Consider the following 27,289-nt stretch of genomic DNA (forward strand, 5'->3'; position numbering starts at 1 on the left):
GAGGATTCACCAAGAAGAAATTCAACTTTTGTCTGTGGAAATGTAGTTTAAGTATAGCCAATCTCTACTTAAACTATACGTTTATCATATATTTTAGATAGTACACCTATGGGGTTAAAAAAAACAGGACAAAAAGTACAACATTTCATTAAACTTTCTAATTGCTGTCACAAGCAATTTCCTTTTTTTCTAGGTGTTGCATACATCAAGTTATCTGTGCATGTGTTTGGTTGTGACAGCTCATTTAGGCACAGCCCCATGCAACTTTCATCAGCAAGCAATTGCAGAGAAAAGAAAGGGGTTGTGCAATATCAGCGCAGCACATTTGGCCAGCTGCTCAGCCTGGCCTCTCGCAGGTCTGCTGTGCAGTCTGGAGATTGAATGGTGACTCTCAGCAGCAGCTCAGACTGCATTTGCATTAGATGCAGACTTTATTCGGGAGACCCAGCACCGCGGATGAACTCAGCAAAACTTTGGTAATCGGAGGTTAAGGCAGCAAAGACAAAATAAACCGATAAAATACTTTCAGCTCGTTGCTTGAACCTGGTTAGAGTTAAATACGTAGTTTGGGCGGGACTCGTGTTGGGTGTATGTAGAAATCTGTTAGATTGAATACGTGCAGACGGGACTAGGTTTCGCGGCGGAGTAGCACTAGATCCACAGCGCTGCAGCAGACTACCGGTGCACACAGTTCACGGCTGAGCTCCAGCCAGACGGAGTGCGCTAAAAACGGGAGGGTTTAACTCCGGGATGCGTCGGTGTTTCTCTTAATAAACAACAACAATTTGTCTTTTGGCTAAATAACGCGTTCGCTTCCACTGTTTTGGGCCGTTTTGCAGAACAGTTTCCGTGTTTTTCTCCTGACCCACCGGGACTTCTCGACACTGGAAGGACTTAAACTGAACTCAAGATGTCAATTTTGCCTTTCACTCCCCCCATTGTTAAAAGACTTTTGGGCTGGAAGAAGGGAGAGCAAAACGGACAGGAGGAGAAATGGTGTGAAAAGGCGGTGAAAAGTCTAGTGAAGAAGCTGAAGAAGACGGGACAGCTGGACGAGCTAGAGAAAGCTATCACTACCCAGAATATCAACACAAAATGCATCACCATACCGAGGTAAGCAGAGTGATGGGGACCGTGAACTCCGCATCACAGTGAACTTTGTTGAGTTGGATACTTTATACAGACGTTTAATTACAGCTTCGTTTAAGAAAACAGCTCACATGTTATCCCAGTGTTTAGCTATAACACCTTAACTCACATATGTATGGCATCCTCACTTGACTGACGAGTTCCCCTTCCTGTCTTGCGTCAATATTAAAAACTCCTCCAAATGTTTAATTATACTGTATCATTGTGGCTAATGCAATGCTTAACGAGCTAGCAGTGGTCCATAGAGAAAGCTAGCAAATGTCAGTTAGCTTCAATGCAATCATTCATTAAGGCCAAGAGAGGCTTTTTGTGCAGAGTTTTTTTAAATTGAAGTTTAACTGGAGTCCTGTTGTTAAATAAGGATATAATGTGTACTAGCCAGCAACGCACATGCGATGCAGAAGCACCAATGGAGTCCAGGTTATATAACTTGGCCTTAATCTGGGACACTTTCTATTGCTGTGGGTTTGTGTGAATGCGTGGGCGAGTCTGTGCAGCTGTCTCTCCTCTCAATGCATCTATGTAGGCATTTGTCTATCAAAAGAGTATTTTAACCAAAAATCAACTCTGACATTCAACATCACATTACTGCTCTTCACTATCAAGCATTCAGCTAAATTATAAACATCAGCTCTCTTCCCATAGTGACAGGATGATACAGGCAAGAGATGCTTTGTAAACACAAACCTGCCAAAAGAGTATTAATTTTCTCAGATCTCTCTTGGAGTACACTCTCCAATTTACAGCATGAATGGACTGTGTGTAGATATAACAGGGCAGCATGGATTACATTCTCTACACTCACCTCCCAGTTTAATAACACACCTAGGAATTGTGGTCCACCGCATGTACAATGTGATTGTACAGCTGCATCGTAGAAGTCTCTTCTATTCTAGAAAATATTTATCAAATATTCCCAGGTTCCAGCATACAACTATGTGGGAATAATTAACAGGTGAAAATCAGTAGTAAAATAAGTCCTCAATGAGCCCCTGAAGACCAAATAAAAGAACAGGACTTTCACTATAGTGCAACAGAACTCAACAACCCCACAATAGAAACCCTCCAAAATAAGGATGACATTAAATGAACACCTCCCATCAACTATTTTAACAAAACTGAACAGTATGAGTTGCATGAAAGCCGGATTTGTATTAGTTTTTTTATCATATTAGATTTCAATAATTCCAGTCAGTTGATACTCGTAAAATGGCAACAGAGTGTATGTTCACAGCTATTCTTAAGTTTCTTCTGATTTTCAAGTTATAAGTAACACATAAAGGCCTCGAAGTATTGCTTCCGTTCAGGAAAGTCTCACTTGCATGTGTGGGCAATGCAGATTTAATAGCTTACTGTGTGTCGGATGAAAATTGAACCCCATGCACCGGGCACTCCCACATTCTTTATTGCCCCAAGTGTGCATATCACAGCTTGCACGGGCCTGGACCAGCGTTCAGAGTTAAGCCTACCCGGAAAGTTAAATAATGTTTGTCATGATCCAGGTTTCATATTCGCCACCACTAATGCAGAGGGGAAGAAGGGGAGTGTATTAAGATGACCTCAGATCAGATCTGGTTGTCAGTGTGGGCTAACAGTGTCCCTGGAGAGCTGCTGTTTCTATTAATTCCCCTGCGCAGTGGCTCGCTGACAGCAGCTGCCTTCGTGTTCAGGCCTGTCCGTGAGGAGGTCAGCTCCTATCTCTCTGACACATTTACTCCCTGATGGGGCTCATCGCTACCCCTCTTGATGACAGTTTGCCGTGATGCTGAGTGCCTAGGGAAGCAGTGCGCTGTGCATAGATCCAGTCAATTGTTGCATCAGGTCCGGTGGATTAGCAGATCAAGTATCTGTCAGGGGAATTTCAAAGTAGGATTATGGCTATTGGAAATGAGGAAAACAGGTGATTCACTCATCCCTGCGGATTCAGATATCAGATATCCTAGAGGGCCAAATACCAGAAGCTGATTTTGAAATCGAAAGGCTAATGTTTTCTAGTTCAGTCAGACAACTCACATGTTTCTTAATATGTTTATTAGAAGCAGCATATAGTTTGAGTTTGGCGTCTAGGCTCGGGCCTCATCACTCCACAGTTTTACAAAGAACATTAAGTGATGATTAGATAACTATCCCACGAGCTTACAGGTGGAAGCCGGGGTGGAAGCTGGGGTGGTGGTGGGGTAGGCAAAGCAGCAGCAACATGAAACACAGCAGGAACATGAACGCAGCAATAGCAAGTAGGGATGTAACGATACCAAAAACTCACGGTACGATAATATCGCGATAAAAAGTCCACTGTACGGTATTTATCGCGATATTGAAAAATAAAGGGAAGAAGAAAAAAAATCTGAATTTTTTTTTTCAATAAAACATTTTTTTACTCGGAAAATGTTTTTTTATTACATAATAAATCTGATTTTTACAGCATTTTTGTAGGATAGCAGTATTTTAAAGTGTCAAAAACAAAGTGACAGTAACAGACTGGAACAAGAAAACCAGTGTTTTTGTACCTACTAGTACTACCAAACAAAGTAAGCATTTTCTTTATGCCACTGCATCTCACAAATAAACAAGGACATTTAATAATCAGACCCTGCAATAAAATAAATCAAGTTTCACTTTAGTTTTTCAAGTAACTCAACTCAAACTCACTAGTCACTCACTCAGCATCATCAGACAGGTTTTTAGGAATATGAGAATGTCCACATTTCCAGGTATTTATAAGCTGGGATGTTTGGGCATTTACAATATTCCCTGCTCTGGAAAAAACTCTCTCGCTTGGTACTGATGTTGCTGGGACAGCAGTGGTCGCGTTAACCGAATATTTTATTTAACAATGACGGAAAAATCTGAAAGCAGTCTGTCATTTTGACAGATTAAAACAAACTCGGAACAGCACCAACGTTTCCCCGCAGCGAGGCTCTGGTGTTATGCCGTGTTATGCATGCCCTCCAAAAGGAAATGATATAGTTTCCAAACCGTACTTTGCCGTACAGATCAATACATGTCTGGGAGGTCTTGCTTTACGCTGTGCGCGTCCCGCGAAGTGCATGCACACACGGCATAACACCGCCCCCCGTTGACAGTTCACGAGCATGCTCTATCGTGAACTTTTCAGACCCGACGGGTAATAAGGGATTATGACGGATATTTTATGATCCTGTCTGTCGAAATGACGGACAGCGAAAAAGTCTAACGCCAGGCTTATTGACAGGGCGAGATATAAATATATGGTTGATACTTGTCAATGTCTCTAGGTGTTTAAATGTAGCCCTGTAAATACGATGTCCTTTTGTGTTATCTGTTGTTTTATTTTCATGTTGTAACCTACTTGCTGCCATGTTAGACAGGTATCTCTTGAAAAAGAGATCGATGATCTCAATGGGACCACCTGGTTAAATAAAGGTTTAAAAAAAAAAAAGTGTTTACAAAAAATACTATATTTTTTTTAAATTATTTTTTTGGGAAAATCGCGGTAGATTTTGTCAGTCTCACGACGGTATTGGGAAGTTTATTTACCGCGATACCGCGATATTCGGTATATCGTTACATCCCTAATAGCAAGTGAACACAGCAGTGGCAGCAGCAGCAGCATAGCGAGGCAGAGGCAGGAAGACCTGTCAGCTTAAATAGAGCGGCATGTTTAGGAGAATGTGTTTGGTTGGTTGTAATAGGGACGAGGTGCGTCACGTGTTAATGTATGATTGGTGCTCGAGTTGACTGCCTGAACTAGCTCGCAGGGTTCTCCCCATTTATGTCAAACAAAGTTACTGATGTTTATAGGTTTGGTCCAAAGTTAAGTCTGTCAAACCTACCTTGCCAAGTAGTAATATTTAGATGTTTAACAGATTTGGGAAAGCCAGATGTCAGTTTTTTAGTCTTTATTTTGCTAGATGACATTTTTAAAGCATCATGACAGTCTCTGGTTTGAAGCCACGGTATCACAACTTGGTGAGTTTGGTTCCAAGTTATTTCTGGATGTGGGTGGTTAGCGTGGGCATTGTGTCTGTATGTCACAATCTGTTTACACTAGAGATAATGTCTGCATCCTATGAAAAAGCTGGTCACAGTCCCTTTGATTTAAATTTCTATTTGAAGTTGTAAACAAAGGGCTTTCCCAGTATATAGTGCGTTGCCTATCACTTGGGCAGGGCTTCTGCTTTATTTGCCTTTTAGGTCACTGAGGTTTTCACAATGAGCTGTTTTCACTTTTCCCTCACAAGTGAATTCTGGGGCTGCTGCCCAAATTCAAATCTTAGTCACTCAACAACAAGCAATTGTGGCATTGTGGTGTTGACCTCCTCTCCCTCCCTCCTTTCCACCCTCTTTCTCCTTTTAGTAAGTCACAAACATTGGTGTGTAAAATGCCTCAAGCCAGGAATCTACCAGTTTCCAATGGTTGGGTTAAAGCTCTTACACACCAAACTGACACCAAAGAACACGTCCCGATGGAAAGTCGCCTCACGTCTCCTGCGTCTTGACCATGTTTCGCACTGGAACACACCGCAAAGACTTCAGCCGACGGTCAAGTTGCACGTACAAACTGTGCATGCGTGAGTGGCAATAACTCTCCTTACCAGCAGGCGTCGGTAGTGTGTATTTGTCATTCAAAAGAGGCAACAACCGGAAGACAGACTGCGTGATAACCGAGAGAAGAAGAACAGACTGCGTGATATAAACAAACAACAAATAGCGTGTCCGTTCCATTTTTACTCTACAACGAGAAGCTCATGGGACTTTCCCGAACCTGTGTCGAGAGCTGGAGTTAAATGAAATCTCAGATTTGCCTTCTTAATAGTTTGTTTGGGTCCCTCACTTCCGTTTCGCTTCTAATGCACTGATTCGCTAAGCTGAACAACCAATCAGAGTGATTTATTTGGCCGACGGCCTCCCGATTCAACATGTTGAATCGGCGGCGGAAGGTGTCGGCACGGCCGAAAAGGCGGTGCAGTACACACCAATCTGAGTAGGGCGACACGACGCTCATCGACGGCCCGACATCTATCGACGCCTAAAATCGACTCGGTGTGTAAGGAGCTTTAGATGTGAAGTGTGGTGGCCTGCACCCACTGTTTGAATGTGAAAGCATGACTAACAATGTACTCTCTCTCTGTTGTTCAAGGAGACTCGTGTACATTTATAAACAAAAGACAGGTCTGTTTTATTCATATTTGTAGGTTGGTAGATTATATCTCAGATGGTTATACTGTAGCTGCCCAATAATAAATATTCTTGTGACAAGCCCTCCTGGTTCACAGGAGCTGTGACTGCTGTCCGTCTCTTGAGCAGATTATTAAAAATAACCACAAAGTCAGGGTTAGAGGGAATAGGTCACATTGGTTTGATCGGTCAACAAAACACCAGATTTTGACACAAGAGGCCACTATTTGCGTTCTGTTTTCTAACAATAGTCATTTTTGATAGTAAAAATGGTTACATTATCTTTACCTCGATGATGAAGGTCCTGTACCTTCTAAGGGAAACTTTTGCCGATTTCAAACTCACTATTTGTCATTGCAGTTTGTTCAGATAACATTTTTAACTTTGTGCAATTTTCATTGCTGACCTAGTATGACACAAAACACTGACAGTAGATGCAGCTTCTCTACCCCCATAACTTAGAGTATGTAACAACAAATACTTACTAGGGTTAGGCAATATATTGAAAATGTCCTACAGGCCATTGTCATTATATACTGCAAATATATCCACGTCATCAGCAGAACGTTGACTCTCACAAAGCATGGTTTCTTTTGTAAGCAACCAGACTAAAGCAGACTCAACACGCCTGTTCACATGCACTGTTTTCTGTTACACATGGACATTTTCATATATTTACCTTTTTGGTTGCATACTGTTTACAATAACACTTTAACAAAGAACAATTTTCTTCTAAATGTATAATTAATAACTTAAATAAAATAAAAACTGAAAATAATAACTCTAAAGAAGCTAGTACCAACAAGTGTTCATTATTTGTTGGGAGTAAATCACTTGAACAATTGAATCTAGTAGGTTTCAGACTTATACAAACAATATATGCAATACTATTTTTGATAGATGGAAAAGTAGTGTGATATTGACATTTATATTGGGCAATAAAAGGCAAGTATTACACAGAAATTGTGTAGTTTACCTATCTGCAATGGTGCTGTCATGTTTAAACAGAGGCCGTATGGTATGACTGTGAAAGCCGAACAGTTAATAACACTGAGATGAACACATCAATATTTCAGCCTCTATGTCTAAAAGTGGTTTAAAAGTTTACATAGGACTTGCAGAGCAGCAAAATGATCTACTTCAGTGGGAAGAAACGGGTAGTATATTCAGATAAATGAGTGTGTGTTGTGTGTGTGTTATGTCTCTCCACAGAGCCTGGGGGAGTGGATTCCTTAACAGCTACCTACCCTAGCTTAGTCTGGGTTTTGGCCAGTGCTGGGGAGTGCTTTGGTCTTGTCCACACACATCCCTCCTGGCAGCAACACTGCAGTCTGATTCACAACGCTGCATGTCAGTGCAGGAGGGAGGCAGTGAAGGAATCCCAGGAACAGAAATAAAAGATGGGTTAAAACAAGAACACCACATAATGTTGACTCAGAATGAGATTGACTGCAAAAGAGAGGAACCCTTACTCTTTACTCTTATAAACATTGCCATTTACAGGAAGAGACCTGTGTCCAAACGGTGTCTCTTGTTAAGTGGGGGTTTGCTGACACTTTGGTTAAGAGGATTCTTTCTATTCATTTACTCAGGCTGTGAAAGAATGAGTGATCAAACCAGTGCTACACAATCATGTAGAGGTGTGTCTGTGATCCAGAACGTATCACAAGTCAGAACTAATAGATGCCAATCCTAGATTAGTCTTGGTAATCCTTTAACAATAGGAAACATGCGGTTACCTTTTTGAATCAAGTCTTGTTTACTTATTTTATTAATCAAATAGTTTTGAAATGGAGCCAGTTTTGAACACTTTTGTAGAACACTTTGTGTTCTCGAAAGCTCAAAGACGGGTATTGGAAGAAATATCTCTTTGTTCTCATTACCAAAACTATATTATATTGTCTCTTCCCAGACCTACTACCGGGTTGGTACCAACATACAAGTGCATTTATCCAAGAGTTTTTTATCCGACAGATTCATGCTATAGTTTATACTGCTATGGCATGCTGAGATGGGCAGAATTAGAGAAGCTATGTCATAAAGGGTGACTACAGTGGAAAGAAATGGAGTTGGGGATTCCCAGTGTTGTGTCTGGTGCTGCAGGGGAGGGCCTGTCATCATAGTGGGGGATCTAGATTTAATGATACATAAATTACAGACAGCAGAACACAGGATAAAGAGAGTTAAAGTGATAGAGATGAAACAAGTTAAGAGGATAACAATTTGAAAGAGAAAGGTAAACCAGAAAGCCCAGGGTTTTAAATGAAGGAAGAGAAAGAGACGGTAGGTTGGATTTTCAAGCTTATCAGAGGGAGACTGCGGTTACTGTGGTTGGCATGCAGAAAAAGAAACACGATAATAGCCGAGCTGGAGCTGGGTTGTTTTCCAGCTAGACAGCAGTTCAGCATCAAAAGAAGTGTGTCTGCAAGTGTCTGGATGATCAACTACACAAAGACACACTAACTGCAGCTCCTGTGTTGGGAGGATATCGGGTGTACAGCTGTTTGAATGCCACACATTCATCTTGCTCATACAGTATGCACAGAGAGTCCGTCACATCCTGTCATTAGCATAGTTTGTGTATTATGTCTTTATCAATGCATATTTCCTCTCTGAACTGTGTTTAATCTTTTTATATTACCGTTATTGCCCAGTGAATCAGTTGTTAGTCATCATATTTGATGCTGTGGTTCCTTGCTGTGGTCAGATGGTAGAATGATTGGTTTTGGTCCAGAGACATTTGAACACCTTGAAATGAAAATGTATTCAAGTCCAAGTGGATCTGATCAAAATGTTAGGTATGATCCAAACAACATTCTAAATAGTCACTTTAAATAACATTTGATACACGGAAGTGTTTGCAAAAGGATTTAAAAGATTGATTGAGTATCATGTACATTAATCAATTAAGTATAATTGGTCCTTACCACCTTGCTGTTTTTCTCTCACCTCTATCTTCATCATCATCTCACACACACACACACACACACACACACACACACACACACACACACACACACACACACACACACACACACACACACACGCTGAGGTAGCATTCATGTCAACTATCACACCTGAGTCACCCGAGACAGCATTGTTGGACAGGGACACAGAGCGGGTCACACAGAGTTTATGTGTGTTGTCTGTCTGTGTGTGGTTGGCTGTCTAATGATGGTTGTAAGTTGCCCTTGAAGGTTGGGTTTAGGATTCCTGTCATTGTTTGATTTGGTTAATAGAAAGTGGATACTGCTCCACTAAGTGTGTGTATGTGTGTGTTTTTGAAGACTGAAGGAGCAATGTAATGGTGTGTAATTTCTTGTAACTAAAGAGTTTTAACCTAAAAAAAACTGAATGTGGCTTCACCTGGCTGCTACTGCTTGTTTATTGTTTGATAGACGGATAGTGTCATAATATTGTGATATAAAGAAATGTTTAATACTGATATGTCTGCTATTTAAATGAATAACAACATTATTAAAAAAAAAAAACACAATATGAAACTAATTTGAATGGTTTAAATTAACCAAACTGTGTGTGTGTGTGTGTGTGTGTGTGTGTGTGTGTGTGTGTGTGTGTGTGTGTGTGTGTGTGTGTGTGTGTGTGTGTGTGTGTGTGTGTGTGTGTGTGTGTGTGTGTGTGTGTGTGTGTGTGTGTGTGTGTGTGTGTGTGTGTGTGTGTGTGTGTGTGTGTGTGTGTGTGTGTGTGTGTGTGTGTGTGTGTGTGTGTGTGTGTGTGTGTGTGTGTGTGTGTGTGTGTGTGTGGTTAGTCAGCTCAGAGGAATGCTCTCTGCCTGCCGGGGCCTTGAAGAGGGCGTTGGCTGCTGTTAGGTTTTCAGCTTGCTCCGCGGGTGGAGGAGGTTAGAGAGACAGCTCTGCTTTGACTTGGCCTTCTTACTATCTGCGGGGGAGTGCATGTGCACAGCACGGAAACACACAGTCACACGCACACACAGACACGTTCACCAGACAACAAGCCAGTCTTTGTGCTCCATTGGCCACTAACACCACCACCACGGCTGCTAAAGGGTGCTGGACTACAGCTGGATATGTACAACAAAACAACTTAACGTCGAGTAGCAGTGGTTTAAAAGGAAACGTGGGGTTACTTTAACAACCCAAGTGCAAGTGAACAGATAAGCAGTTTCTGACACTGAAAGTACAACAGTGGTCCAGGACTCACTCGAAAGGAAACCCTGGTTGACAAAAGTCACCTGTTATCAAATAAATAATACGCTTATATTTTAAAATTCAAAAAATATTGAATCAATAACCAATACAACCAATGAGGTAAACTGTGGGACTGACTAAGGGATTAACATCATAGACTGTATAAATTAACATTTGTTGGAAAAAGTACAACTGTTTTAAAGGAGGCTACAAAAAAATTACATTAACAGCCTTTTTTTATGATAATGTCTTAAAAGGCAATTTATTCTATGAGGGTGTCTGAAAACAGTAATAATTTAATCAGCGCTTAAGATAAGAGCAACACTTTAGGCAATGGGGAGAACCTGAAACGTTTTATTTGCTCCCCTGACACTAAACTGTCAAAACATCCAATTAGTAACACCAGGCTCCGTTTCAAAATCAGGATTGACTATTGAAATGTTTCCTGTTAAATGTTATTCTTCCAACATGCCAACTTCTAGGTTGTGAAGCATTAGCGTTATTTAACTATGTCTTATTTTATCTGGTCTGCTGGGAACCCTAGGTGATCTGGTTTCCTCCAACAGTCCAGAAACCTGAATCTGTATGGCTCCCAGTGCAGGTTGGGATAGCCTCCAGGCTTAATGGATGAGCAGTAATAAAAATAGACGGATTACAAATGTCAAAAGAGTTGTTGAAGATGTCTACTTTTTACTTCTGAGTATTCTCAGTTGCACATCTCAGCTCACATACCTTAAATATAAACAGTAGGCTTATACTTTAAAACTCTGACATGAGCTCAAAACATATTCAATCAATAAACAACCAATGAGGTAAGCTTGGGACTGACTAACGGCCCGTCCACACAGCGGCGTTGAAGCTTGCCGGCGGGCGTGTCTGAAACTCGACCAACAACCAATCACATGAATCTCCCGCCCCTGACACACAAGCAGCGGTTTGATTGGCTAGAGCTTGTACTGGCATATGATTCGATTGGCTGACGCTTCTTCCGAGGCTTCAAAAGTTGAACATTGCTCAACTTTTGCAGCGAGCCACGCCAGCAAAGCTCCCCGTCTCTTCCCGCAATGCAGTTCGGCGAAAAGTGACGTCACCCCATTCAAAGTGAATGGGGAAGCTTTCAACGCACGCCGCTGTGTGGCCGGGCCGTAAGGGATTAACATCAAAGATATAGACTGTATATATAAATTACATTTTCTTGGAATAAGTAACTGAGAAAACAACTGTTTTAAAAGCACTACAAAAAAGTAACTATCAGTCTTTTTTTAATAATAATATCAAAAACTTCCATTTAAGCTCCATGTAATAGTCCTGATGCGTCTATAACTAATAACTATAGTTATAATATCGCAGTTAATGCTTAAACATTCAAAGTTGGACTTTTTAACCATTGGTCCAATGGGAAAAAACTGAAGTGGACTGTACACTGTGCAGAGAAGTTTATTAATGACTTGAATCTGGAATATTTTCAACCATTCGTCATTTTGATGCAAGGGAGAGGGGCTGCTCAGCTCATTGACCATTAGCAGTAAAACTAATGGTTCCCAGTCCTTTATCGTCCCCCCGCTTTTCGAGAACTGTATTTGCCATCTAGCCTCGCCAGTCGTCTGTCTGCTGGTTTCTTATTTCAAATCCTTCAGTGGTCCCCGATCACTCCGGCACTATGATATCACCTGTGGGTTACGTTCAGACTTGCTTTTCTCTCATACTCTATTACTGGTTCTCATTTTTTCACACCCGCTCCTGCTTTTGTAAGAGAAGGCTGATGGCTTTTCCAGAAAGAGTGGGAGGTGGGTGTGTGAAATACGTTCCTCTGTGTGAGTACAGGAATGGACTCACGTGCCAGGATTTTTGCCCTTTGAGCATTTTTTTTCTTTGATCAGTAGATCCCTGCTGCCCCATAATGACATATTTGTGTAAACCAAAAAAGTCTTGATAAGAAATTATTTGAAATCAATTTGGAAGTCCACTTTGAGGAAATATCCATGAAATGAAAAAAATACCTTAACCAATACTAACTGCCAACTGTCCTTCACCATCAAGGACAAGAAAGGGGAACGTTTTATCTAGCTATTCAGTTTAATGTTACATGTTAATGGCATTTGCGCACTCTGTGACTTCAGACTGTAACATGAGCTCAGACTCATCGTTGTCATTGGACTAGCCCCAAAAGTGCTTCCACAGTTTCTTAATGAAATGATAATATTTTAACACTTGCGCTGGGTGCTAGTCAAAGTCAACTTCATTGTCAGTCTTTCAGTTTGTGTGTACAGACAGAGAGATCGAAATACTGTTTCCCACAATCCCGAAGATACAAAAAAACAAATATATTTAAATAACAAGATATACATATAGCACACCTGTTAAGCACAATCTGCCCAAAAGATTCAAAAAAGCATTTCAGGGACAACTCCTCCCTCGAACAAACTTAACTGGGAGAGAAAGAGAGGGAAAACTGCTACTGTATCAATTTTTAGTTTAATGTTGATGTCATGTGATTAGTCCTCTGGTTGCAGATTCTTTGAAGCTTGCACAACAAGTAATGGATTGGACAGTCCCACAAGAACAGGTCTGAAGTGGGTTTAAAATTAATTCAAGCTGGGGGATAGCTGCAGTAGAAGATATAGCAGTTTTAAGGACAATTAAATTAGCTTTGATAACTTAAACTTTATTGCAGCCACTTCTCCAGAGTTAGTGAATGATTTGTGTCTTCACATGTTGTTACTAGAAGACAGCGGCTGACGGGGAAATGTCATTTGTCTGCAGCTCCTCTTGGTCGTGGTTCCACAGACTGGCCACATACTTTATGAAAGGCACAAAGGCCAGTTCAGCACTACACCCCCCCCCCCCTTCTTCACTCGGTACTGGGACGGAGGCAGGGCGGTCAGGATAGTGGGACAGACGGAGGAGGTTGAGGGAGTGGGGGGGTTTAGGGGCCCGGTCACAGACACTCTGAGCTGCCCTGAGCTGCTGAGACAGCCTGCCTGTCCTATTGTCCAGCAGCACCCTCCTTTCTTTATCCATCCTCCCCCCTGTCCTCCCCCCCCTGTGCTCTCACAGGACAGATTGTGACTAGAGCACCGGATGTTTACATGCACTTGCAGACAAAGTATCCCAAACCATTTATTTTAATTTTTGTTTTTAACACTTTTTGTGGGAAGACAACAAAAAATCAGAACCAACCAAGATGGAGAGTTATTTGATTTCCTTGGCATTAAACAACTTACCGAGCGGTAACAGTTGCAACACAGGATCAGGTCATGAGGATGTTGATTCATAAACTACAGGTTGTGAACGAAATCTAAGTCTGATTTTATTGAGAAATCATGATCATGGGCTTTTGTTTTTGTCTAGGTTGTTTAGTGGTTTAGTTGTTTCTATGTATTATATTGATTGTTCACTGTGCTGTAATGCAAATGTCCCCTTTCCGGAAGAAATATTTGTAAAGTCTAAAAAATAAAGTTGATTTTGAAAGGCGTTCAGCTCCCTTACTGTTAGCTGGCATCTGTTGAGTGAGCGTGGATCGCATTTGAGTTTTAAGCTTGGAAGAGGGTTTTAAAAAGTCTATGTCAAAAGGTCCTCAGGGAGAGTGTGTGTGCGAACTGCTCGCACCATGGTCAGCCTGGACACACACATTGTATATGTTTGTGTCTGAGCGTAACTGGGCATGCCTCTGAGTGTTTGTTTTGCCCCCTCCTTCCTGAGCTCAGTGAAGCTCAATCTGCTCTGTCTAGGTCTGTTTTATGAGTCAGTCACACACACACACACACACACACACACACACACACACACACACACACACACACACACACACACACACACACACACACACACACACACACACACACACACACACACACACACACACACACACACACACACACACACACGCAGCTGGACCCTCCTTTCTTACTTCAGCACTCGGCAATATAACTTTACTAGATGACAATTTATCTTCCCTTCCCTCTCTTTCACTGTTGTTTGCACTCTGTTCACAAATCCACAATGTTCACATTTATATACAAATGTATTCTTTAAAGGTACATTTATTTGCACATGACAATTCTTTGCATCATATAATCCATTTAAGGATATGAAACACTTCTCTCAACCATACATACATACATACATACATACATACATACATACATACATACATACATACATACATACATACATACACACACACATACAGAAACAATATGTGAAGTTTGTGTACTTCCCCTTCAGACAGAAGATTACTAACATAATGGGAAACCCCTAAAGTTATTTGATGTTACTGTTGCTCATACCTTTGTGTGTTTGTGTGAATGCGTGTGTGGGGGTGTGTGTGTGCACAGACAGATTGCATCCCACACCATTCACAGAAATGGAGCTGGTTTAGTGTAACGGTCAGGTTCAGCCATGACGCTTCGGGTCATGAAACACAATGATGTTGACACAATTTCCCCTGAGGCCAAAAATCTATACCAATTTGTCCCTTTCCCTTTTTGGACATCAATTTCCCTCTGACTGTCTCTTGGCAGAGAAGCGTGGAAGCTTTGGCTCTTGTTCTCAATCAGAGGGGTATCGAGATGACCTAAAGATGTCACTTTCACATTTTAAATAGCCTTGTCATCTCCCTGCAGATGGAATTAAAAATCAATGCAAGTCTGGAAAGTTGACGGTGGTATGGATACTTTTTGTTCTAGGATTTAATTTTTAAATATGTTTAAAACAAATATTTATTTGGTTATAAATAATAGCAATTAGATAAATACATGCATATGCTGGCAGATTAATAACTATTAAACAAGTATTTTTAGTAATTCAATGATTAGACTCTAGGAAACTGGTGGGTGCTCTTGTAAATAATAATCAGCAGATTGATTGATAGTGAAATGATTCATTTGTTTTACAGTACCACACAGTAGACTGCTGCGTAAAATATGAACACACAATTATTTGGCAAAACATGCTGATGGCGGCCTTCAACGACAAATTATACATTATTGATTCAGAGGTTAAAAACTTCCATCCTGGATTCTTGGAAGTCTTCAGATCCCACCCATAAACACCCAACTGGGGATTTGGGGTCGCAGGGAGCTATCTTGGGACTTTTACTGCGACAACGTTGACTTGCCTGTAAATAAAAAATAAACCATAGTGTTGGTGATCTACAGTGTTGTCATTCTTCTTTGAACAGCAAGACCGCTAACACCCTATTTCAACAATCACACTCCCTGTCATTGACAGAATTAATAGATAGTTTAGCTTCTCACCATAATTTGCTGTGGCCAACTGATGTTAACGATCGTAACTGAAAGGCTGCCTGCCAAACGTAAACATTCAGCCACGTGACATTCAGCCAAACTCTCGCGAGAGTTTTACACAAGACGGATCCCTTCTAGCCATAACCCCCCTGCTGCATAACTGAAGCACTCTAAGCTCCAAATCATTTCTAATTGTTAGGTGGGATCTGAGGTTGCCTGTTTAGACAGTGCTGCTTCTCCTCCTCCACACGTCATGCTGAGGCTTGATCGTGGTGCAGGAGCAGTTTTTACTGTTTGTTTTTTTTCCTTATTACATTTTTATTCACCTTGCAATCAAACATTTCTTCAGTAAAGGGAAGTTCAACAATTTAATAAAATAAAACTACTATATGAGAGAGTAAACCGTCATGGTTTGTGAACACTATAGATTGTATACCATTTAATCAAAAGATACCATTGAAGTTTCTTTCTATGAGTAATGGTATGAAGCAATGCTACGAATGGTTTCTTGTTCTGTTGTACGTAATTGCTAAGTTCGTGCTGTTAAGTTAATATCTGCGTTTCTTCTGCGATTGTTGTGAACGTTTGTCTGTGTGTTCACTGTGTTTGCCTCGTGCATCATGCACCGTGTTTCTTTTTTCATTGTAGCTGGGATTCAACTGTCTTTGTGTTTCATTAATTTGGTCCAATCATTTCAATACAAGGTTGCAAATCAAGGACCAATTTGTTTTAATAAAGGAGTGACAACATATTTTGTTGACATTTGAGGTGACTTAAAAAGATCACATCATTCACGAACTGAAACCAAAAAAACGATGAATTGTGGTAAAGGGAAATGGAACCAATAAATCACAATACACGCTAAACACAGGAAAACGGCATTAGAAAAGAGGAACACCAGTCACGTCAAGTAGAACCTCAGTAACATTTACTGTAAGACATCAAACTATATGTTACTAGGTACAATTCAACTTTAAAAAGTTGACATTATTAGCAGTAATATTTATTGCAGTTTCTGAAATCTGCCTGGTTTTCTATGCTCCTAGCCCTGATGTCACAGATTTGTATCATTATGAATATTATTATATTACTGTTGCTCACTTCCCTTTTTGTAAGCTGTGATAACCTGCATGGTGTTGCTTTAGCTCATTCTGAAATATAATGTTATACCAAGCAAAAGCTTTAAAAAATAAGACATTCTTTACAAAACTGAATGTAAAAAGCGTTGGACACCGAGTCAGGTGAAGGAAAAACATTGCTGTTTTATGTGTATTTGATTACAAATAATAGCTGTTGTCAACTTTCACTTCTGTTATGGTGACTACTGGACTGCTAAATAAAGAAATGGCTTTAAAAATGATGGCAACTGTATTCACTGTATGGGAAATCTTATCATACAAGTATTTAAGAGTGCACTCGGCCTCTCACTTTCAGGCTGTTTTGTATCCTCTTGTGATAGCTTTCCTCTTCAACTGTACAGTATGCTCTTGTATGCTTGTGTGCACTAAATGTACTCGGACACCCTTTACAAATTCAAGGCTCCTCACCCAAACACACACTCTCCACAGTCCATTTGAAAGTACAGAGGACTTGAATAAAAGCCTTTGCCATGAAAAATTAAAATACTATTCTCTGCTTGCAGGAAGTACAATGGCTGACCCAGATCGGGCTCTGCTTAGAGTTCAGTTGTTTGTTTTTTTATTTGTGGACTGACATGTGTCCTTATAAAGGGCTTTAGCTTACGTCTTTGACCCCTACTCTGTGTCTGTGTGAGAGTGAGTGGGTGAGACAGATTGATAGAAAGGACATAATGGTCATGGCCTCTTGCATAAGATGACAAGTGTGTTTTTTGGTCAATGTGCTCAGAGATTAAAGGCTACATGCCCATTATGACAATCTGTAGCATCAAACAATAACTCGATACTATCTAGAAGCCTTAACCATCATCCCGTATACAAGATGAGTGCAGATGTTAAACAACACAATGAAACTCCTGTTATACACACATGAAATCTCAAAGGCGGATGTTTATTCTAAGATATCGCCTCATAACCGGCGCCCACACAGCTGGGATTCTCCTCAGCAGGAGGTCAGTGTCAGAGCCCGGAGGAAAACACTAGTAAACACATGGTGCTAAAGATGATTTGGAGGACAGAATTGTCTCTTACAGTAAGTGTGAAAGAAAGATCAGAGTACAAGTGAGTTGATTATATGGCTGTGTATTGGCAAAATCTGGCGCTGCGATAAATATATCATGACACAGGTATTCAGTATTTCATTTGAAAGGTTATTGACTAACGTCTCTGCTTCCTCCTCTCCTCCCGCCTGCAGGTCTCTGGACGGCCGCCTGCAGGTTTCCCACAGGAAAGGTTTGCCTCACGTCATCTACTGCCGCCTGTGGCGCTGGCCCGACCTGCAGTCCCACCACGAGCTGCGGGCGGTGGAGCTGTGCGAGTACGCCTTCCACACCAAGAAGGACGAAGTGTGTGTCAACCCGTACCACTACCAGAGGGTGGAGACGCCTGGTACGAGCTGGAGCGCCCTTTATCTCTTCTTATCATTTCCTCATAGAGTTTTCCAAGTATTTTTAAGGTTGGCGTTTGACAGTTTGTCTAGATTTATTTCATTTAGCTGTGAGGGCCCTTTTCTCTGAAGTTATGAATGTTTCCAAAACACACTTTAAGTGACTTGGTTGTATATAGAGAGCTAATCAAATACTACACTGTTTATTTATGTTACCCAGACATGAAACCAATCACTATTGCTATTGTCTAATAACTACTTGTTGTGTTTGTCTACGTGTCCATCCTACAGTCCTCCCCCCTGTGTTGGTGCCCAGACACACCGAGATCCCCAGTGAGTTCCCACCTCTAGATGATTACAGCCATTCGATCCCAGAAAACACCAACTTCCCTGCAGGCATTGAGCCCCAGTGCAACTACATACCAGGTACTAATGCTGCCTAACATGGATCCCACCCAGAAACTCCTTCACATCATAACTTGGATACAAATGATTTACAAAAAGTGTGATTATCCAATGTATCCCCGAGCAGAGTCCTGCACGGGTCTGATTTTCAAGACCCGCACCCGCGACGTGCAATACCGAACCCGCCCCGCTACCCGCACATATTGCTAATTAGTTCCGCAACCCGACCCGACCCATCGGCACAGGATCCGCAACCCGACCCGAACCCACATATATATGAGCAGTGAAAACGTGCAATTATTATCACACGCAGTTGCATATTTGTCTCAAAAAGCGTGGGATGTTGGTTATTTTCTGCATCTAGGATGACACCAAAAGCCTCCCAGACGTTGGATTTCGCTCTTGAGGAAGTGTTATTGAAAATGCTGTATTCTCTGCTGGAGAGCTTCACCTCAGCCATTTCGAATGTGGCGCGCTCAGCAGCAGATAGATGCGCTGCAGAGGTTATGATTATGCGCTGTCCCGCGGGGGAGAGGTCTGAGGATTTAAACATTAAACTAAATTATTATAATTTTAATATATTTATTATCCAACACCTGCGACCCGACCCGCATCATCTTTCTTTTACCCAGAACCGAACCTGGAAAAAAGCGTTTGAAAAAGTACCACCCGCGAATCACTTTTTGGGTACCCGGCCCGATGCAGGACTCTGTCCCAGGGTCAAACGGTTAACATAAACATGGCTTGTTCACTGCAACACATCATCACTCTACCTATCAAAAGTTCTTCCTAAGAGAAGATTTTATCCTGCGGACCAGAAGTAGTTCAGATGTTTGTGGTCCATGCTTTTAGTAAATCCAATCTTTTGTTTCTCGGTTGAGCTCTGAAAAGCCTCTTACCCTGCATTGTCACTGTACAAAATAATTGACTTATTTAATTGGTTGTGGTTCTAAGTGCCTTCACCCCTTTCAGTCTGACACAGTGATAACACGTTAGCATCCGATCTAAATGGTTCAACAATTGTTATTTAACATACTCCCACCTCACAATCAGTAAACACATCATTAAATTGTATTTTATTTGATGATGATTGAATGTTGTGTAATCATTTTTAGATTGACAGTGTTTTTGTCTTCTTCTGTAGTGTTTCAATCAGCCAGCTACTATACGTATACAGCAGACATTTGCAAATGATATATTTGAAGGACCTTGAACTCAAGTTGTTGCGATTGTCTGTTTGTTTTTGCGTGTTTCAGAAACGCCACCTCCAGGTTACCTCAGTGAGGATGGAGAGACCAGCGATCACCAGATGACCCACAGCATGGACACCAGCTCCCCAAACCTGTCACCTAACCCTGTATCACCCACACACAGCAACTTAGGTAAATTGTGTTTATGTGTGTCTGTGTGTGTCTGTGTGTTTGTGTTCCTCTCTGTCTGCATGCCTTCACTTACAGACACATTTTTAAATAGTGTATTTCCCCAGTGGGAATAGTCTGTTTGATCTGAGTCGGTTTTCTTGTAAGAGGAAACCAGGTGATGAAAGAAGCCTTTGTCTTCGCTGTTGAACAGGCCAAGACACCATTCAGCCCTCACTGACTTCAATGACAATATCCGTTGTTTATTATATCAGTACGGGAAAACTCCAGGGGGGCCTGTCTGGAAAGCCTCTGGTTGAATAACAAAATCACACCAGTTTAATTTGGCAGCTCTGATCTGGACTTCAAAGCCAAGGATGAAATGTTGAGGTTGTTAGAGAGTGGCCATGTTGAGGGGAAAATAGCAAATGACCAGAACCAGTGGAAGTTACTGAAAATGATCTTGGATAGGCCTGTCATTTGACCATTTTGGCTCCACGTCCCACCAGTGAGGGTTAAGTTTCCACATTAGGTCTGGTAAAAGCTTCTGGAAAGCAGCGCATGGAATTGACATTTTGTTACGCAAGCTCGGCCCGAATGTTTTCTTTGGTTAGGTTTTTCTCCCCATTCAACATCCACCTCAACCCCTTTTCTCCCCACATTTAGCTCTTCCTTGCTTCAGTTGCTCTTCATTTTAATCCCCTCTATTCTGTTTTCTGCAATTATTTCTCTGATTTGCACTTCTTATCCTCTAAACCTTGAATCCTGTCTACTGTAAGGCATTTATTTTCTGTATATATTTATTATAAGCATTGCATTATTGATATGCACATTCAAGTATATTCACAGCCTCCCTGATATCTACATTTGTTGTTCTGAGTTCGGTCTGATGATGAAAGCGAACTGTATCTTTCTCCCTCTCTGTGTCAGACCTTCAGCCAGTCACATACTGTGAGCCGGCCTTCTGGTGCTCCATTTCCTACTACGAGCTGAACCAGCGAGTAGGAGAGACCTTCCACGCCTCCCAGCCCTCGCTGACAGTGGACGGCTTCACGGACCCCTCCAACTCAGAGCGGTTCTGCCTGGGCCTGTTGTCCAACGTCAACCGCAACGCAGCTCTGGAGCTAACGCGCAGACATATTGGTACTGTGGATTTTACATCCGCTGATTGATGATTGGTTTAATACCAATAACGAACAATACATCCCTCTGCATTTGTAATTTCTCATGACTTCATTTTAATTTCTTCAAGGCCGCGGGGTGCGGCTGTATTACATCGGAGGAGAAGTGTTTGCTGAGTGTCTCAGTGACAGCGCCATCTTTGTCCAGAGCCCCAACTGTAACCAGCGCTACGGCTGGCACCCTGCCACTGTCTGCAAAATCCCCCCAGGTCAGTGTGAAGCTGAAACAGTTGTGTTTTCCCTAACTGAGACAGCTAAATGTAACCAATGGGGCACCTTTTTGAGACATCTTTGTTTGTATGTCTATAACTGCCTATTACTATTTAATTATTATATATCATTATTCTATTCTATCTACTATATACTATATAACTGCAAATTACTTTGTTATTATTTAAATGTGTAGGGTAAATACATTATTGCGGTCAAAAAAAGTTTTTAATATAACTTTTGTTGAAGCATATTAATATTCAGAGCATTACCCACAATGCAGTGTGACATCCCGTTAGACAGTTAATCAATTTGTTTAGCTCCCCCTGTTGCTGCAAAATGCTATACTGTATACGATGAGTTTTAGCCAACCCTCTGTCCCCAGTATTATGTACGCTAATGAATAAAGTGAGAGCCAAGTGATTGTGACCAGTCGGTGTGGCTTCACTCTTGTTTGTGTGTTTTCTTTCCTTCTCTACAGGATGTAACCTGAAGATTTTCAACAACCAGGAGTTTGCGGCCCTGCTGGCCCAGTCGGTCAACCAGGGCTTCGAGGCTGTGTACCAACTCACCAGGATGTGCACCATCCGCATGAGCTTCGTTAAGGGCTGGGGAGCCGAGTACAGGTGAGCTGCTGACACACATCAGCTGTGGTTCAATGAAAACCACTTTCTCATTTTCTTAATGGTAAACCAGAGCTGAACTGCTTAACCGGATGATAAAACCCTGAACCAACTTGTCAGAAGCACCGTTATGCAAAGTCCTTAGCAAGCCCTTGTGTAAACACAGACAATAGAAACAAACAGTATGTGAATCACATCCCACAGTCCGGCCGCCCCCGCTCTCAGGCATCTGCTCACACTCGGGTGAATCCGGTGCGTGACGTCGCCGAGCCCTCATCAATGGAAACGGGCCCCAGACTATTTTTAAGCAAACACACATGTGCTGCGTCAAAAAGAAATGTCAGACTTTCCCTCGCTCTTACCCTCCCTGTTTTACATACAGTGTGACTCACTGATAGTAAGAAAAGAGGAGACTGAATACACGAGGAGCTGCTGATTGGCTGAAAGTCGGCTCGGCACAGGAGATTTCCTCCAGGGTAAACCTTTGCGCTGAGAGCGACTGCCTACCAGTCCTGTCCAGACTAAATGCTGACATGTGGAGACACTTAAAAACAGGATTCAGATTACTGGAGCAGCCAGGCCTCCACCCACAGCTCACTGTCCGTCTGCTTCACTGCTGGCTCGCCGTTGTTTTTTCTTTAAACTCTTTTGTTCCTTTTACCTGTTTAATCATTTTTAATCTACTTAAAAAACATAACCAGAAAAAATGAAATAAAAAAACTATAATTGTTGCACCAAATGAATTCAGACAGAAGCTGTGTTGCCAGCACTCATCAAACAAACCACATAAACCAGAGGGAAATCACGCAGCTGGCAAGTGTCTGCGTTCATCTGGCTCGCCAACACCTAAATTAGATGTATAACAACATACAGGATACATTTTGCCTGCTGTTGTTCTTGGCATTGACTCAAAGATCATGGTGTTGGTTATTTGATTCGCCTCAAAACATGGGGTTTGTTTTATCCCTAAACCGGATAAAACATTTAGTTTTACATGATTTGTCAGAAAAGATGGCAAGAATTATTTCCCTGGCTGAGGAACACTGTAACCAGAACTCTTTTGGAAATATAATCCCTCTTTTTTTATAGCTCATACAAACTGCTTTTTTTCCTACAGTGTCTGCAATGTGTTGTGCAGCTGATGCTGGTCTTTCCCCAGACACTTCAGGCTTAAGAGCTGTCACTTAGCTCCACTTAGACTCATACATTATATTACTATGGACACTTTTGCCTCTCCTCTCGTCTGTGATAAAAGCAGAGAGGGTTTTCCTATGTGGGGGAATCCAAAGGATATGGAGGTGAAGAGGTTGAATGTCTGGAAAGGTTTTGTTTATTTTGCCTCTTCCAAGGTTTATCTTTTACTATAATGAAGAACAAATGTGTCAATGGAGAAACCTCATCATCACTTTGTACATCCTTAAGTCTTTCAGAGGTTCATATATTACAAAGTTGAAAACCTTTTATGAACAAAACCTCCTACTTTACGTTTACTTCCAAACATTTGCTCTCAACAGCTTTTCCCTGTAGTCAACACATTTTTGTGCTCTCCTCTGTCTCCCAGGCGACAGACGGTGACCAGCACCCCCTGCTGGATCGAGTTGCACCTGAACGGCCCCCTGCAGTGGCTCGACAAGGTGCTCACACAAATGGGTTCCCCCAGCATCCGCTGCTCTAGCGTCTCCTAGGGAAACCCTTCATCCTCCCACTTCCTGTCAGAGACTAAAAACACACAGACTGCATTCAGGCAAGAGACGCTACACAACTACGGAAAGACGATGAGCCCCCCCCCCCACCCTTACCCGATTCAGCCAATCCTCAGTCTGTAACTCAGTCCTTCCTCCCCACCCGCTGTCAGTAGCACTTTTTATATTCATGTTGTTTGTGGCGAAAGGGGACAAGTGCATTAAAGCAGTACCAGGTTAGTGTGATCTCCACATTATGTCCAGATTTATTGTAATGGCAATGAATAAGTGCCAGAAAGGCTGTAGCAAAGGGAGGAGTTTATTTCTCATTGGAAGAGATTCTTATTTCTTTACTCTTTTGTTTAAATTTCATTTTTCCTAATTTTTACATTTTATTTTGTACAGATGTTATAGTGAAAAGTGGATATAAAAAATATTTTTTTTTAAGCATTTATTTTGTAAAGCATGTATAAGATCATGTGTTATGCATTTCACTTGACTTTGTTTCTGTATTTGGGCATTTGATAGGTTATGAAGACATTTACAAATGTGACCCAGTGAGATAGATTGAAAATTAATAATATAATGGCAATGTTCAACCGCCATTTGTAAACACTGTGTGAAGGAATATAATGCAAACCTAGTAACCGCATTTGTTTACGTTTTCATACTGTCATATGCAGCCCGTTATACAAATAACACAGTGTCTCAACAGATAAGAGTTTCCAGAACAAAGCCCAAACCCATATATGAGTACTTAAAAAAGACAGTGGCACTGTTCAAATGTGATTAGGAGGATGGTGCACTTTATTAAATGTTAATACGCTAGTAAAGTGATGTCGGCAAACTACATTTCATTACAGTTGTAGCTTGCCTTACAGCTGTCGTGGATTTGTCAGAAGATTATATGAAATATATCCTGTATTCATTTCAGGAAGATTTGCCAATTTGCAAAATAATTTGCAGCTTGTGTATTTGTGTACTAGGTAGTATATGATTTACACAGAACTTGAAAACATCTCACATACTTTGCTGTTCTGTAAACTTTTAGTTAAATTATACATTGTACACAAAGTGTAGGTGGAACACTTGTGTGTGCTGTGCAGAGGGCTGTGTAAAGGGAGCAGGAAGATGCCTTTGCTTTTTTAATTTTCTCTCTCAGCAGTCCATAACATTGGTCTTATTTTTGCCATCAGTGATATTGAATTTTTGCACACTCAGGACCGTGAAAATTACAAACAGCTGAATTATGTACAGAAACCAGTGAAAAGGACAGATTCATGACTCTTCAGACGTTAAAGTCTATTTTGCTACCAATTATTTTTGTAGGAGGGTAAAATGATAACGTGTTTTTGCATACACAAAAAAAAAAGAACTGCTCCAAATCTGGGGATGCTAACCTTGTATTTTTCTACATGTGAGGACGAGGCAGTTTCAGGACAAAGCACAGCTCTTTACAAAGGGACATGTTTAGATGGGCAGAGGCATGTAAATAACAGTAGCTTCTCAAAGTCTGATGTCCCTATTTTTTGTTTTGTTTTAGGTATATGTACATGCAGTACATACATGTGATATATTGCCACCGTTAACCTTTATAATGTTGATGGTTTTGAAATGGGCAAATGAAAACCTGAAAAAGAAAATGTTGAGGAAAGCTTTTTGCTGATAGAAAAGCAGAGTCTTAGCTTTGACCCCGTTTCCTTTCAGCCGCCCACTGTGGTGGAAGTGGATCGATTTCCTTCTGGTTCTATAACACTGAACAAAGACACAGTGGGTGAACACGGACAATATTTTGAATGGTTTTACAGTACTTATTTACATTAACCCAGCTATTGATGTTAATGTTAGCCCAGTGGTGCTAGTCTTTAACATTTATAGGGACTCCAGAGAACAGCCAAGCCATACGATTTTACTGAAGAAGCCAAAAGATTTTTGATGTCTTTTTAAATGATCATGACTTTTTAACCCTAAAACTGTAAGGTGGGATGGTTTCAGAGAAAGTAGCATCTACCAATCTGAGACACCTCGCCATAGAGCTTCTAGGCTCCTTGAACGCAGCATTTGTTACCCTAAATGGCTCTTTTTAACCCAATGGAGGGTTGAACATTTTTGAAAAAGAGAAAGAATAATTTTGATGGAAATTGCAATTGGAATGTTATTTACGATATTGAGAGGAAAATAGATTTAAATGTGAATGGTGGGATAATTTATGACTATCTGCTCCATACAAATATATATTTCTTAAATCTGTATGATTTTTATTTTGATAAACCCACCCCATAGTCAATGTAATAAGTTGGTTATATTTTGCAAGCAAATGTTTCATTTATATAAACTCAAGTCATAGTGAGACTTCCCGCCTTGTTTTAAGTGTTCACTGTTATCGTTGTTATTAGTTGTGATTTATGTATGTGCTCTAAATTTGTCTTTTTAGATGTCTTGTATACAAATATACCCTTTATATTTCTCTGCCTATAAAAAGTGGATGTGATGCTTTATATTTTTGTGTATTATTGCTGGTCTATGAATAAAATATATCTTGTGGTGATGAAACTGGGTAAACCAAATCTTCAAACCACCCGTCTGTAGTAACTGTTTAGCATACTATTGTACCGTACTCAGATTCAGTTTGTTGAGTATAATTGGTCCAAAATGGAATAATTCCACATTTGAAAAGGGCACTTATTTGATTTAATAGCTTATTACATTTTGTGTACATGAAAGGTACACACCCGCCTCTCTGGAGAAACTTCAGGTTTTACACTCCTCTGTCTGTTTTGTTCTGTAGTTTGGGGATTTCCTTGTTTGTGGTGGATACATTGGCGCTGTCCGGAAGCAGACAGAAACAGTTATTACCAAAGCAGACACTGTTGGCTCTTCAATTATTGCTGCGTTACACCCTAATGCCAACCATATCCCTTTCTGCTGTCACAAAGGCACGACATGGCCCTGCATATGAAAGCAAGGCTTTGTTCTGATGCCCTTAAGGTAAAGTAGTGCAGGTACTTCCGAAACCACGTCACTGTGGGGACAAATAGTTTGGGTGCATGAGAAAATCCATTGTTGAAGTGAAAGAGAGGGGGGCGTGACCAAAACCAAAGATGTTTAATTCTGCAGGTCTACTCTGTAAAGTCTGGATTCATTTAAAAACGGTCAACGCAGTAGTAGGCGAGTCCTCATGATGCTTTATACATTTCTGTATATGCTATTCTACTGTCTGATGGTATCAAAAGATGAAGCAGCAGCTTCTGCAGCACTTCTCCAACACATTTTCTGATCTTCCTTCCAGACAGCACAACCACTAATTAAACAAACAAGCAGGCAGGCAGGGATTGAGACTGCAAATGTGTTTATGTGCACACATCAAATATGGAGCTGTTCTGCAAAATACTAAGGTTATTATCTTAAGGTTTATAACATACACAGTCATCGATATAAAAATAATGTATATCAAGCAGTTTCACTTAATACGTTCCTATATTAGGCAGTTTATAACGATTTAAACATATCAATATATTAATAGTTTAGACACTTACTAAGACTTATAATACAGATTAATCTACTTAAACTGTCTAATTATAAA

General features: G+C 41.0%; 1 protein-coding gene across 1 annotated transcript; it reads left to right on the top strand.

Moving 5' to 3' along the window:
* Positions 1 to 358: 358 nt before the first annotated feature.
* LOC307028697 (mothers against decapentaplegic homolog 3) lies at positions 359 to 26,259 on the top strand. The gene is made up of 8 exons (XM_079663945.1): positions 359 to 1,113; positions 18,056 to 18,249; positions 18,539 to 18,673; positions 19,909 to 20,034; positions 20,941 to 21,153; positions 21,263 to 21,400; positions 21,883 to 22,027; positions 23,586 to 26,259. The coding sequence occupies exons 1-8, from the start codon at positions 911 to 913 to the stop codon at positions 23,707 to 23,709; spliced, it is 1,278 nt and encodes a 425-aa protein (XP_079520071.1). The 5' UTR covers positions 359 to 910; the 3' UTR covers positions 23,710 to 26,259.
* Positions 26,260 to 27,289: the final 1,030 nt, after the last annotated feature.

Source organism: Notothenia rossii (genome assembly GCF_949606895.1).
Source record: "Notothenia rossii genome assembly, chromosome: 2".
NCBI lineage: Eukaryota > Metazoa > Chordata > Actinopteri > Perciformes > Nototheniidae > Notothenia > Notothenia rossii.

Coding starts and splice junctions, on each gene's coding strand:
- LOC307028697 (XM_079663945.1), top strand. CDS start 911: ATGTCAATTTTGCCTTTCACTCCCCCCATTGTTAAAAGACTTTTGGGC. Junction 20,035..20,940: donor ACCCACACACAGCAACTTAG/GTAAATTGTGTT, acceptor TCTCTGTGTCAG/ACCTTCAGCCAGTCACATAC. Junction 21,154..21,262: donor GCTAACGCGCAGACATATTG/GTACTGTGGATT, acceptor AATTTCTTCAAG/GCCGCGGGGTGCGGCTGTAT.